We start from the raw sequence: 13109 nt of genomic DNA, 5'->3' as shown, positions 1-13109 counted from the left end.
TGATAGCCCACAGCGTGTCATGGCTGCCTAGTTTTGAGCTGCTAAATCTGTTCTGATTTCTATCCCATTTAGCACGATGGTAGTGCCACACAACGTGATGGAGTGTTCCCTCAGTGTGAAAATGGTACTTTGTCTCCACAAGGACTGGAGGGAGCAGGAGCATGGGGAGGAGCAGGAACACAGTTAGGGGGGGGGGGGGGGGCGGGGGGGGGGGGTGACAGGAACACAGAGGGGTGCGTGGAGCAGGAGCACAAAGAGGGCACCAGGGGAGAAATGGCAGAGCAGGAGCACAGGGGGAAGCAGAGCATGCCCGGGCCGCCACTCATTCAACTACTCTTGATCAAGGCGCCCTGGGCGGTTTCCAATGTCACTCATCTGTAAGGCCAGCCCTACATCCCAGGCCCATAAGAACATAAGAAATAGGTGCAGGAGTAGACCATACAGCCCCTGAAGCCTGCTCCACCATTCAATATGGTCTTGGCTGATCTTCTGCTTCAAATCCACTTTCAAATCTGTCCACTCTCAATATCCCTTGATTATCGAAGAGACCAAATAACTATTTCAGCCTTGAATATACACAACTCTCTGGGGTAGAGAATTCCAAAGATTCACAACCCTATGGGTGAAGAAATTTCTCCTCATCTCAGTCCTAAATGAATGGACCCTTATCCTGAGACTGTGCCCCCATGTCCTAGATTCCCCAGCCAGCGGAAACAAAGTCTCAGTGTCTACCCCGCCAAGCCCCTTCAAAATCTTGTACGTTTCAATGAAAGCATCTCTTATTCTTAAACTCCAGGGAGTAGAGGCCCAACTTACTCAGCCTCTCAAGATAGGATAACCTTCTCATCCCAGGAACCAATCTAGTGGACCTTCGCTCTACCACCTCCAAGGCAAGTATATCTTTCCTTACATATGGAGACCAAAACTGCACACAGTACTCCAGGTGGGTCTCACCAAAGCCCTTGTAGCAAGACTTACTTAGTCTTGAACTCCAATCTCCAGCAGACGCCAGTTTGAGAACAACTGCTTTAGAGAATTAATGGTCTACATGGTCTGTTGAAAATCCAAATGTCAACATTATTTTTTTTCCATATTAAAAGCCTGTCAAGTGCATAAAATTGACCAGAATGCTTCATTTTTAATGTAAATGCTCAACATTTTCTAGGGCAGAACTTTTGCACCTTCAATACTTGGATTACATCCTTCAGGTTTTCATTTACTCATGTTTTTCTCCAATGCATTGGAGGAATGCGATATATTTCTATAGCATAAGGTACAAAGCCATGAAGTTATTTGTTTTCACACATCGCAGGCTTATAATCGGGGACATTTTCTGGTTCTCAGCGTTTTTGACACTAATGGTCAGATTTTGATCATTTGCTCGGTGAACATGTATGCTACCAAACTACAATCCTATTTTAGAAAGCAAGAGGTCAGGTCCCTTCTAACTTACTTGTGCACAGGCATCAGAATTAAGTAAAATGCTTTATTATTTTAGTTTACACATAGTTTTGTGTTTTTCATTGTAACATATTTTGTAGTTACCAAGAGAGTACTCTGATACATATATAGTTCAGGTGAGAAAAACAAATGTCACCAATTACTGGTGAACAGCCACGGAACCTTTGCTTGCACACCACTGAGAAGTGGCTTCAGAAGACTTTGACGAGCCACATGAGCCACTTCGTCCCAAGCATTGCTATTTTCACAGACATTGAAAGTGGGGTTTGCTGGATCCAAAACAAAAGGTCTGAAATTGAAAACAAACAATATTACCATTTCTATTTATTTGGGAATTTTTAGTGTTAAAATAAGGGCTCAAAACTTCCTCAGACCAGCAATCTTGGCACCTAAGCCAGGAAGCTTCAGTGCCGACCAGTGAGCGGAAGGTTTCTTAATTTGCTCGTGAAATATGTCCTCACCACCAGAGGCACATGACCTTTAAGACCCTGGAAATACTGGAATATGTTGTCTAGGTCAGCCATCTATTGATCCATTCCCTTCCTACTACAGGTGCCTAAGAAGTGCTCATGGGTACCTGCTGGAAGTATTCAAATTAAGTGAGACTGCTCAGATGCTAGATACTCTGGTGGGATAGGAAACTGAGGTCACTGGTCCCCACTCCACTGCACTTCCGCCAATGAAGCAGGGCCAAACATATCAGATTAGATTAGATTAGAGATACAGCACTGAAACAGGCCCTTTGGCCCACCGAGTCTGTGCCGAACATCAACCACCCATTTATACTAATCCTACACTAATCCCATATTCCTACCAAACATCCCCACCTGTCCCTATATTTCCCTACCACCTACCTATACTAGTGACAATTTATAATGGCCAACTTACCTATCAACCTGCAAGTCTTTTGGCTTGTGGGAGGAAACCGGAGCACCCGGAGAAAACCCACGCAGACACAGGGAGAACTTGCAAACTCCACACAGGCAGTACCCGGAATCGAACCCGGGTCCCTGGAGCTGTGAGGCTGCGGTGCTAACCACTGCGCCACTGTGCCGCCCTTTGTCTTCACAATGTGATGTCACTCCTACTAATGCCCTTATGGTTAGACATATCTGCAATAGTTGGATTGGTGTGGATGAGAATAGGTAGGTTACTACTCCCTGTTGCGTCTTTCATCACCTGATGCAAGCCCACTCTGGCAGTTTTCACAAGTGAACCAACTCAGTCAGTGGTGGAACTAACCAAGCCATGCTTGGCAATGGATGTTGAAGCTCCCACCCAGAGTATATTCCATGCTTTTGCTTCCCTCACCACTTTCTCCAAGTGGTGTTCAATAATTGAGATGGAGTGGGGAAATGATAAGTGATGATCAGCCACAGATTTCCTTGGCCTTGTTTGATCTGAAGCTATGACCTTTCATGGAGCTTGTACTGACTGTTAAAGATTATCAGGGTCCAACTGACTGCATACAAATGGGAACGGAGAATTCTGGAATGTTTTTTGACTGGTCTGCGCGACACCAACCTCTCAACTTGGGTACAGGTTGTCAGATGTTAGTGAGAATGACGTCGCAGATTCGACTGAGCTGAGATAGCCCCAGTCTCATCCTAACATGTGTCTGGTTTACTGATAATGTTCTTTTTATTAATATTGTGTTTCGGAACAAGTTTTCTTTTACAACTGAGAGGGTAATCCGGCAGCTTTTGTGGTCAATTTTCTGAGGCTCACTCACAAAATACTAGATTTATTGAATTCACTTTCACAACCTGCCAAAGGGAGATTTAAACTCCTGACCTCTGAGTCGCTAGTTCACCACCATGAACACTTCATTACAATACATAAGGAACATTTGCCATTTGAACTTCAGCATAGTTCATTGTTAGTGCAGGTGAATCTACAGCAATTTTATCTCTGCAAAGGAATTTGAGCAAAGGTTTATGGACCAAAAATAATCCCAAAATCTTCAAAAGATTTTTTTTTAATTTCTCTCCCTTTTTTTCAACCTCTCCTGAAGATGCTGGGCTGTTGCTCGGCTATGGATCCCTGGTAGCCAGTAGCTCTCTGGTACCTTAAGCAGCCATTCATCATGGGTGAGCCGAGACAATGACTGTTGGCAGGCTATTTGTTTGCTAGAGTTTCACAGTCAAGACCAATCTATTTTCACTCAATATTCACATACATACAATTCCCAACAGCAGGCACTAGATAGTGACAAAGGGTAGTAATCCTCACTGCTATCCTATTCTTTAGTCCAGGATATTGAGGTCAAATTTAATGCTCCAACTGCTGCGATGGCTGATATCAGCAAGCTCAGCACACATCAGGAATCAAATCAGTGACTTTCTGGTCTGTGGTACCCAGTATCATATCGGGCAGTGTCTTTACCCAGGAGGCCTCTTGGGCTAGACTTACTAAACTTAGGGTCAGTCATCTAAACACTGAGGGAAGAGCTGTAACATTAACAGGAGAAGCTCAATGAAACTAACTATCGGTACATACTTGCAGCTATTTCATTTAAAGGAGCATTTTTCTAAATGAATGTAGGGTTCAATTCAGACCAGTGCAAATTCATGTTTTGGTTTTGTTAATTTATTCTCAGCTAGTTACCTGCTTTGTTTCTGAAGAACTTTCTTCACAACATGAAAGTTTTTATCGTAGTGATCACACCAGATGATGAAAATATCAGTGCAATTTACCAGGAACTTGAGTACTGCTCGGAGGCCCTGGACAAAACTGAAAAATATGGGCTTTCCTGCTAACTGCCAGACATAGATGGTGATAAGTTCCATGGCATAGGAAGAAGGAAGCCTCCGAAATCTATGAAAAAAATATTAAATTAATTCAGTAATGGCTATTTTACCAATGTCAGGCTGAGAAATTGTCTCTATTTTATAGCCAAAAAGGCGCTACTCCATCTACTACATCAACACTATAAGACCATTCAGACTGCATACAGATCAATTGCTAGGAATACAGTCTAGCTGAACATCTTTTAACCAGTAATAAATGTCAAGGCAGCCTTAAAGTCACTGATGACATCCTCTGTAACATCATGTGCTTTCCCACACTGTACTCTTGAGCTTCTCCACAAATTACAAGTTGATGTCTCCAACCTACTCCATTGTCTCTCATTTGTGATCGCCTTTTGAGGACTGCCCTCACCAAGTTCTACTGTTACATATCCCTACAGAGCCAATATATTTCCAGCCAACAACTTGTCCTCCCATCCCTGCATGGTCACTTCCAAAGTATCCCAAGTTTCTATCCTTTTCCTCATTTATATGCTTCTCACTGAAAATAGTATCCACAGACATGGGGTCAATTTCGATCTGTATGCTGATGACAACCACCTCTACTTCTCCATCACCATCTGTGATCCCACAATTGTCAGTGTTGTTTGACATCAAGTATTGTATAAACCAGAATTTCTCCCAGCTGAATATTCGGAAAACTGAAGTCATCTTATTCTACCATGGTCAAAAACTACATAGAGTCAAAACTTCACAGAAGGAGGCCATTTGACCCATTGAGTTCATGCTGGCTCTCTGCAAAGCAATCGAATCAATCCCATTCCCCCTCTATCCCCATAGCCCTGCAAGTTTATTTCCCTCAATTTCCCTCCATTTTTCTTTTGAAATCTTTCATCGTCTCCGCTTCCACCACCCTCATAGGTAGCGGGTTCCAAGTCATTACCAGTCACTGCCTCACATTTTTCCTCACATTCCCCATGCATCTCATGCCCAAAACCTAGTCCTTGCACCATCAGCTACTGGGAACAGCTTCTCTTTGTCTACCTTCTCTAAACCTCTCATAATCTTATACACCTCTATCAGATCTCCCCTCAATCTCCTTTGCTCCAAGGAGAAGAACTCCAGCTTCTCCAATCTAATCCTGTAGCTAAAACCCTCCATCTGTGGAACTATTCTGGTAAATCTCCTCTGCATCCTATCAAGGACCCTCACATCTGTCCTAAAGTGTGGTGACCAGAACTGAATTCCAGTTTTTGTCTAACCAGAGCTTTATAAAGGTTAAGCATAACTTCCCTGCTTTTGTACTCAATACCTCTATTTATGAAGCCCAAGATCCTGTATGCTTTGTTAACTACTCTCTAAATATGTCCTGCCACCTTCAAAGATCTATGCACATGCACCCACAGGTCCCTCTGTACCTGTACTCTCTTTAGAACTGTGCCATTAAGTCTATATTGCCTCTCACTACTGCTTATGCCAAAATGCATCATCTCACATTTCTCTGTATTCAATTCCATCTGCCACTTGTCTAGCCATTCTGCTAGTCTATCTATGTCCTGTTGCAGTTGATTGGTATCATTTTCACTGTCTGCCACACCTCCAAGTTTGGTATCATTGGCAAATTTTGAAATTTTACTCTGTATTCCAATATCCAAGTCATTTACATATATAAAAAAGCAATGGTCCCAACACTGAACCTTGGGGAACGCCACTCTCTACCATCCTCCAGTCTGAAAAATAACCATTTATCACGACTTGCAGTTTTCTGTCTTTAAGCCAATTTTTTATCCAAGCTGACACTGACCCTCCAATTCCATGAGTCTTCATTTTGTAAACCAGCCTTTTATGTGGTCCTTTGTCAAATGCTTTCTTAAAATCCATATAGACAACATCCATTGCTTTCCCTTCATCAATATTCTCTGTTACTTCATCAAAAAATTCAATTAGATTAGTCAAACACAATCTGCCTTTTACAATTCCATGCTGGCTCTCCTTAATTAACTCAAACCTCTCCAGCTGCCTGTTCACTTTCTCCCTGATTATGGTTTCTAAAACCTTACCCACCAGTGATGTTAAACTGACCAGCCTGTATTTACTAGGAAAGACCTTACACACTTTCTTGAATAAGAGTGTCACATTTGCCACTCTCCAATCCTCTGGCATCTCCCCCATATCCAGGGAAGATTGAAAGATTATGGCAAGCCCTTCACTATCTCAACTCCCACTTCCTTTAGCAACTTGAAATGTAAGCCATCTGGACCAGGCAACTTATCCTCACTAATCACAGCCAACCTTTCCAGTACATCCTGCCCATCAACTTTCACCCCATCCATTACTTCTACCATCTCTGCTTCTACCGATATTTTGTCAGCATCCTCTTCCTTAGTAAACACTGATACAAAGTACTTATTAAGTATTCTAGCCTTGTCCTGTGCCTCTAAGCATATATCACCCTCTTTGTTCCTTCACTTCCGGCAGTTTTGGAGTGAAGAATGGAGTGAAACAGGGTTGTGTCCTAGTCCCCACTCTGTTTGGCATCTTCTTCTCCATGCTCCTGACCTTCGCCTTCCTTGCAGATATAGAAGGAGTCTACTTGAACACTGGGTCAGATGGCAAGCTTCGCAATCTATCAAGGCTGAAAGCAAAGACAAAAACACATTGCATCCTGATCAGAGAATTCCTCTATGCTGATGATGCTGTGCTAGTTACTCACATGGAAACTCAGCTACAAAGACTCATGGGCTGTCTCTCCCATGCCTGTAACCAGTTATCCTTGACTATAAGCGTCAAGAAAACCATGGTCATGGGACAAGGTGTTGAATCTCTGCCCCAATCACACGAAATAACACCCCACTGGAAGTGGTTTGCAAATTCTACTACCTTGGGTCCACGGTGATCAACAATCTGCCCCTTGATCCAAAGCTTGATACAAACATAGGGAAAGCAGCTACCACATATGGCTGACTCGCGAAATGCGCATGGAATAACACCAAGCTAACCCTTAGGACCAAGCTGATGGTTTATAAGGCCTGTGTTCTCAGCACCTTGCTGTATGGTTGTGAAACACGGGCAACTTACAGCTACCAAGAAAAGAAGCTCAATAATTTCTATCTTCGCATTATGGATATATCCCGGCAGGACAAAATCACAAATGTGGCAGTCCTCTCAAAGGCAGAGCTCCCAAGAGTGCTGGCACTAATCAAACAAAGGTGGCTTCAGTGGATTGGACATGTCCGGAGGATGGTAGACGGTCGCCTACCCAAGGACCTTCTGTATGGTGAGGTCGTCGGGGCCAGACAACCAGTGGGACGCCAAAGTTCCGCTTTAAGGATGCTTGCAAGCGTGACATGAAGGCCCTAAGTGACGACTATCGCACTTGGGAGTCACTAGCTGCTAAAAGAGGGAAATGGCGACACATCCTGTGGACTGGTTTGCACTACCAGAATGACCAGTTGCCACAGCAGCTTAGCAACAGGCGCCAATGTGAAAAACAACTCACAGCGTCACTTGGCAGCTTCACGTGCAGCACTTGTGGAAGAACCTGCCTCTCAAAGATTGGCCTTCACAGCCATCAGCAAAGGTGCACCAAGAGAAGACACACCACCTAAATGGATTGTTTACTGCATGTCCATCATCATCTTTCGTAGATGGAAGGATGCCAACCTGTCTCTCGTAGGCCCCACCCTACTTCTTACTACCACTTATTATTTACATGCCAGTAGAAGATTTTTGAGTTCCCTTTTATGTTAATTGCCATTCTATTTTCATATTCTCTCTGTGCCAGTCTTATTTGCCTCTTCACTTCCCCTCACAACTTATTATATTTGGCCTGGTTCTTTCTTGAAGAATTCAACTGACATGCATGCACCCTTTTTTTGTTTCACCATAGTCTCTATCTCCCTCGTCATCCAAGGAGTCCTGGTTTTGATTCCCTTACCTTTCCCCCTTGTTGGAATGTACCTAGCCTATACCTGAAACATCTCATCCTTAAAGATCACCCATTGTTCTGTAACAGTTTTTCCTGTCAATCTTTGGTCCATTTTACTTGGTTAGTTCCCCTCTCATCCCATTGAAGTTCACACTCTTCCAATTTAGAAGTTCTACTTTAGATTGTTCCTTGCACTTCTCCATTACATCTAAACCTTATGATACAATGATCACTCTTATCCAAGTGCGCCCCCACAGACACTTGGCCCACCTCATTCCTTGGACCAGATCCAGCATTGCCTCCTTCCTAGTTGGATTAAGGACATACTGGTCAAGGAAGCTCTCCTGAACACATTTCAGAAATTCTTCTCCCTCCTTACCCTTTTCTCTCACATTATCCCAATTGATATTATCACCACTCTATAGTTCTTGCACAACTATGTGATGTCCCTGCAGATTTGCTCCTCTATCAGGTACAGTAAGTAATTAGGAAGACAAATGGAATGTTGGCATTTATTGCAAGGGGAATTGAGTATAAAAGTAGGGAAGTTTTACTGCAGCTGTATAGGGCCTTGGTAAGATCACATCTGGAGTACTGTGTACAGTTTTGGTCTCCTCATTTGAAAAAGGAAATAATTGCTTTAGAAACAGTTCAGAGAAGGTTCACCCAACTAATTTCAGGATGGAGGGCTTATCTTATGAAGAAAAGTTGAATAGGTTGAGCCTATTCCACTGAAGTTTAGAAGAATGAGAGGTGATCTTGTTGAAACATATAAGATCCTGAGGGGACTTAATAGAATGGATATCAAGGGGATGTTTCCTCTTGTAGGGGAGACTAGATCTAAGGGTTAAAAACAAGAAATGCTGGAACCACTCAGCAGGTCTGGCAGCATCTGTGGAAAGAGAAGCAGAGTTAACGTTTCGGGTCAGTGACCCTTCTTCGGAAGGGTCCGAAGAAGGGTCACTGACCCGAAACGTTAACTCTGCTTCTCTTTTCACAGATGCTGCCAGACCTGCTGAGTGGTTCCAGCATTTCTTGTTTTTATTTCAGATTTCCAGCATCCGCAGTATTTTGCTTTTATTCTCGATCTAAGGGACACAGGTTAAGAATAAGAGATCTCCCTTTTAAGCCAGAGATGAGGAGATTTTTTTTCTCAAAGGGTCATTAGTCTGTGGAATTCTCTTTCCCAGAAAGCAGTGGAGGCTGGGTCATTGAATTTATTCAAGGCTGAGTTAGATAGATTTTTGATAGATAAGGGAGTGAAGGGTTATGGGGGGCAGACAGGAAAGTGGAGTTGAGACCACAACCAGATCAGCCAAGATCTTATTGAATGGCAGAGCAGGCTCAAAGGGCTGAATGGCCCACTCCTGCTCCTGTTCCTACATCCTATGTTCCTAACACTCTCTCACTATTTGGAGGCCTATAGAATTCCTCCAGTAGTGTGATCATACTCTTTTTGCTTCTCAACTCTAACCAATAGGATTCTGTCTTTGCCCTTTCAAGGACCTCCCTTTCCAACATTACAATTTCTTGCCTAATCAGGACTGCCACACCACCTCCTTTTTATCCTTTCCTATCTTCTCCGAACATTTTGTATCCTTGAATATTAAGCACTTAAGTCCTCATCATTTTTAAGGCACATTTCCAGTATTGCCACTACATCATATTTCCACATGCCTATTTATCCTTGTAGCTCACCAACCTTATTCACCACACTTTGAGGGTTTACATACTGCATTCTCAAACTGTCCTCCTCGTAGCTTTTCGTAGTCTGCTCCTATATAAGTTGGTACGACTTCTGTCTCTAGTACTATCCAACACTCTTAGTCCTTTATGCAGCTTATTCTGCTTTTCTATTCCTATATGCCGGTGCCCACCCCCCTGCCAATTTAGTTTAAACCCTTCCCAACCACACCAGTGAGCCTGCCTGTGAAAACATTGGCCTCAGTCCTGTTGAGGTGCAACCCATCCCTTTTGAAATAGGTGCCTCCTGCCCCAGAATTGATCCCAATGTCCCAAGAATCTGAAGCCCTCCCTCCTTCAAGATGCCTCAAGCTATGCGTTGATCCTCCCTATCTTCCTATTTCTACTTTCACTCGCACATGGCACTGGGAGTAATTCAGAGTTTACTACCTTCTGGGCCCTACTTTTTAAATTTCCTCCCTAGCTCCTGAAAATCTGACTGTAGGACCTCAGTACCTGCTCTCTATGTTGTTGGTACATCTGGCTCACTCCCTTCTCCCTGCAGAATATTCTGCACCCTCTCCATGATGTCCTTTACCCTGGCACCAGGCAGGCAACATACCTTGTGGGACTCACGATGACGGTTACAGAAACGGTTGTCTATCCCTGATTATGGAACCTCCTATAGCGACTGCATTTCTACTCTTTGCTGCTCCTCCTGTGCAGTCACTTGCCGATTAGTGCCATGGTCTGGACTGCACTACTTCAAGGTGTTGCCACTCCCAGCAGTCTCCAAAGCTAAGTATTGGTTTGAGAGTGGCACGCATCCCGAAGACTTCTGCACCTCCTGCCTCTTCCTACTCTTCCAGATGGTTACCCATAAACTATTCTGAACTCTCACTGCCGGTGGGGTGACCACCTCCTGGAAAGTACGATCCTCATCCTCTCGATGCCATTCAATTTTGTCAGGGGCGGGGAAAGCCATTGGAGGCCCTTTAGTGGCCAATTAATGGTCACTTAAGGGCCTCTTCTTCCTGCCTTTTCTATTTTACCAGTACCTGGTGGGACCCCCGCCATGTGGGGAGGTTGCCCAATAACACCAAGTGAGCTCCCTGTGGGCTGGGGGGCCTTCCTGCATGGGCAATTGGGGACCCAGAGTGGGCCCTCGGCAGCAAAGGCTGCCCTTGCACCAACACTCCCTTCCTAGTACTCAACAACCACACCACCTCACCGGGGCCTGCCTGACTTACCCCGTGAGGTTGCTCCACTCACCTTCACTCCAGGCCACCAGCGCTGCTCCTGATCCCAGGTCTAACTGCAGTACCAGCAGTGGCCACCACTCCCAGTGGCGCTGCTGAAACTGCTGAGCTGCTGGCCCTTTGATTGGTTGGCAGCTCTTGGAGGCAGAATCCCATCCTTAAAGGGATGGGGACACCAGTGCCGGGAGGTTAACTGCCTGAGCATTATAAAATGCAGCTGGAAGGGTTCCCCAAACGGCCAATACAGGGTTCCTCTTGCTTTACTGGCCTGCTGTCGGGACCCTGGCCACCTTCATAAAATTCAACCCCATAATACTAGAACATCAAAAATACTGAACTACCAGAATCTTAGCCGTAGGGTGGAAATTACTGTTGGCCATATTCTTATGCAAATGCTTAATTTGCTCATTTCAGATTGTTCTCTGCAATATTTTTACATTACAACAATGAATAGCCTTCAAAAGTATTTCATTAGTAATGAAGCTTTTGAGACATTTGAGGTTGTGAAAGGCATTAAGACTGCATTTCCACACCAACATTACGTTGCTTATTTCCACCCCGTAACATTGTCTAACCCTATATATCTGCGCTCCTCCAATTCTGGCCTCTTGAGTACTCCCAATTTTAATCGCTCTACCAATAGCGGCCATGCCTTCAGCTGCCAAGGCCCTATGCTCTGGAATTCCCTCCTTAAACCTCTCTGCCTCTCTTACTTCCTTTAAGACATTCCTTAGAACCTACCACTTAAACCAAGCTTTTGGTCATCTGACCTAATACCTCCTTGTGTAGTTTGGTGTCAAATTTTGTTAGAAAACACTCCTGTGAAGGACACTGGGATGTTTTTCTTTGTTAAAGGTGCTATATAAATGCAAGTTCTTGTATGTAAATGTGAGATCTTTCAACAAATGGTCACATTAAATCACTTATTTTTAGTAGGTTAATGCCTCTGCTGATGCGGTAGAGAGAGGATTCTGACTCAGTACAATCAACATTCACATGATATGCAATAAGTATGACATCTTTTTAAACCAGACAGATTAATATCAATTTTCTAAAGCTAAAATCAACATCCTGGGGGTTACCATTGACCAGAAACCTAACTGGACCAGCCACATTAATACTGTGGCTACAAGAGCAGGTCAGAGGCTAGGAATCCTGTGGCGAGTAACTCACCTCCTGATTCCTCAAAGCCCATCCACCATCTACAAGGCACAAGTCAGGAGTGTGATGGAATACTCACCACTTGCCTGGATGGATGCAACTCCAACAAGACTCAAGAAGCTCAACACCATCCAGGATAAAGGAGCTCACTTGATTGGCAGCCCATCCACAAACATTCACTCCCTCCACCACCTAGACACAGTGGCAGCAGTGTGTACCATCTACAAGATGCACTGCAGCAACGCACCAAGGCTCCTTAGACAGCATCTTCCAAACCCGCAAGCACCACCACCTAGAAGGACAAGGGCAGCAGATGCCTGAAAACACCACCACCTGCAAGTTTCCCACCAAGTCACACACCATCCTGACTTGGAACTATATTGCTGTTCCTTCATTGTCGCTGGGACAAAATCCTGGCACTCCCTTCCTCACAGCACTGTGGGTGTACCTACCCCACATGGACTGCAGCAGTTCAAGAAGGCGGGCCTCTCAAGAGCAATTAGGGATGGGCAATAAATGCTGGCCAAACCAGCAACATCCACATCCCATAAATGAAGATAATAAGATCATAAGAACTAGGAGCAGGAGTAGGCCGTCCGGCCCCTCGAGCCTGCTCCGCCATTCAATAAGATCATGGCTGATTTTTTCGTGGACTCAGATCCACTTACCCGCGCTCTCACCGTATCCCTTAATTCCTTTATTGTTCAAAAAGATATCTACCTTAGCTTTAAAAACGGTTACTGAAGAAGCGTCAACTACTTCACTGGGCAAGGAATTCCATAGATTAACAACCCTCTGGGTGAAGAAGTTCCTTCTTAATTCAGTCCTAAATCTGCTCCCTCTAATCTTGAGGCGATGCCCTCTTGT

At 44.3% G+C, this 13109-nt stretch overlaps 1 protein-coding gene across 3 annotated transcripts in view; it reads right to left on the bottom strand.

Annotated features, from left to right (window-relative positions):
* Nucleotides 1-1489: 1489 nt before the first annotated feature.
* Nucleotides 1490-13109, bottom strand: part of LOC137368688 (2'-5'-oligoadenylate synthase 1A-like) — a 49237-nt gene continuing 37617 nt past the window's right edge. For 2 of the 3 annotated variants that reach the window (XM_068028840.1, XM_068028841.1), the window contains exons 9-10: nt 4069-4278; nt 1490-1750 (exon numbers count right to left, since the gene is read on the bottom strand). In XM_068028840.1, coding sequence (XP_067884941.1) covers nt 1594-1750; nt 4069-4278 — 367 coding nt within the window. In that variant the 3' untranslated portion in view covers nt 1490-1593. The remainder of the gene's footprint in view (nt 1751-4068; nt 4279-13109) is intronic. The other variant, XM_068028842.1, reaches the window with a different exon arrangement.

This window comes from Heterodontus francisci, chromosome 4, assembly GCF_036365525.1.
Source record: "Heterodontus francisci isolate sHetFra1 chromosome 4, sHetFra1.hap1, whole genome shotgun sequence".
In the NCBI taxonomy this organism is placed as follows: Eukaryota; Metazoa; Chordata; class Chondrichthyes; order Heterodontiformes; family Heterodontidae; genus Heterodontus; species Heterodontus francisci.
This window is presented reverse-complemented; position numbering and strand designations above follow the sequence as displayed.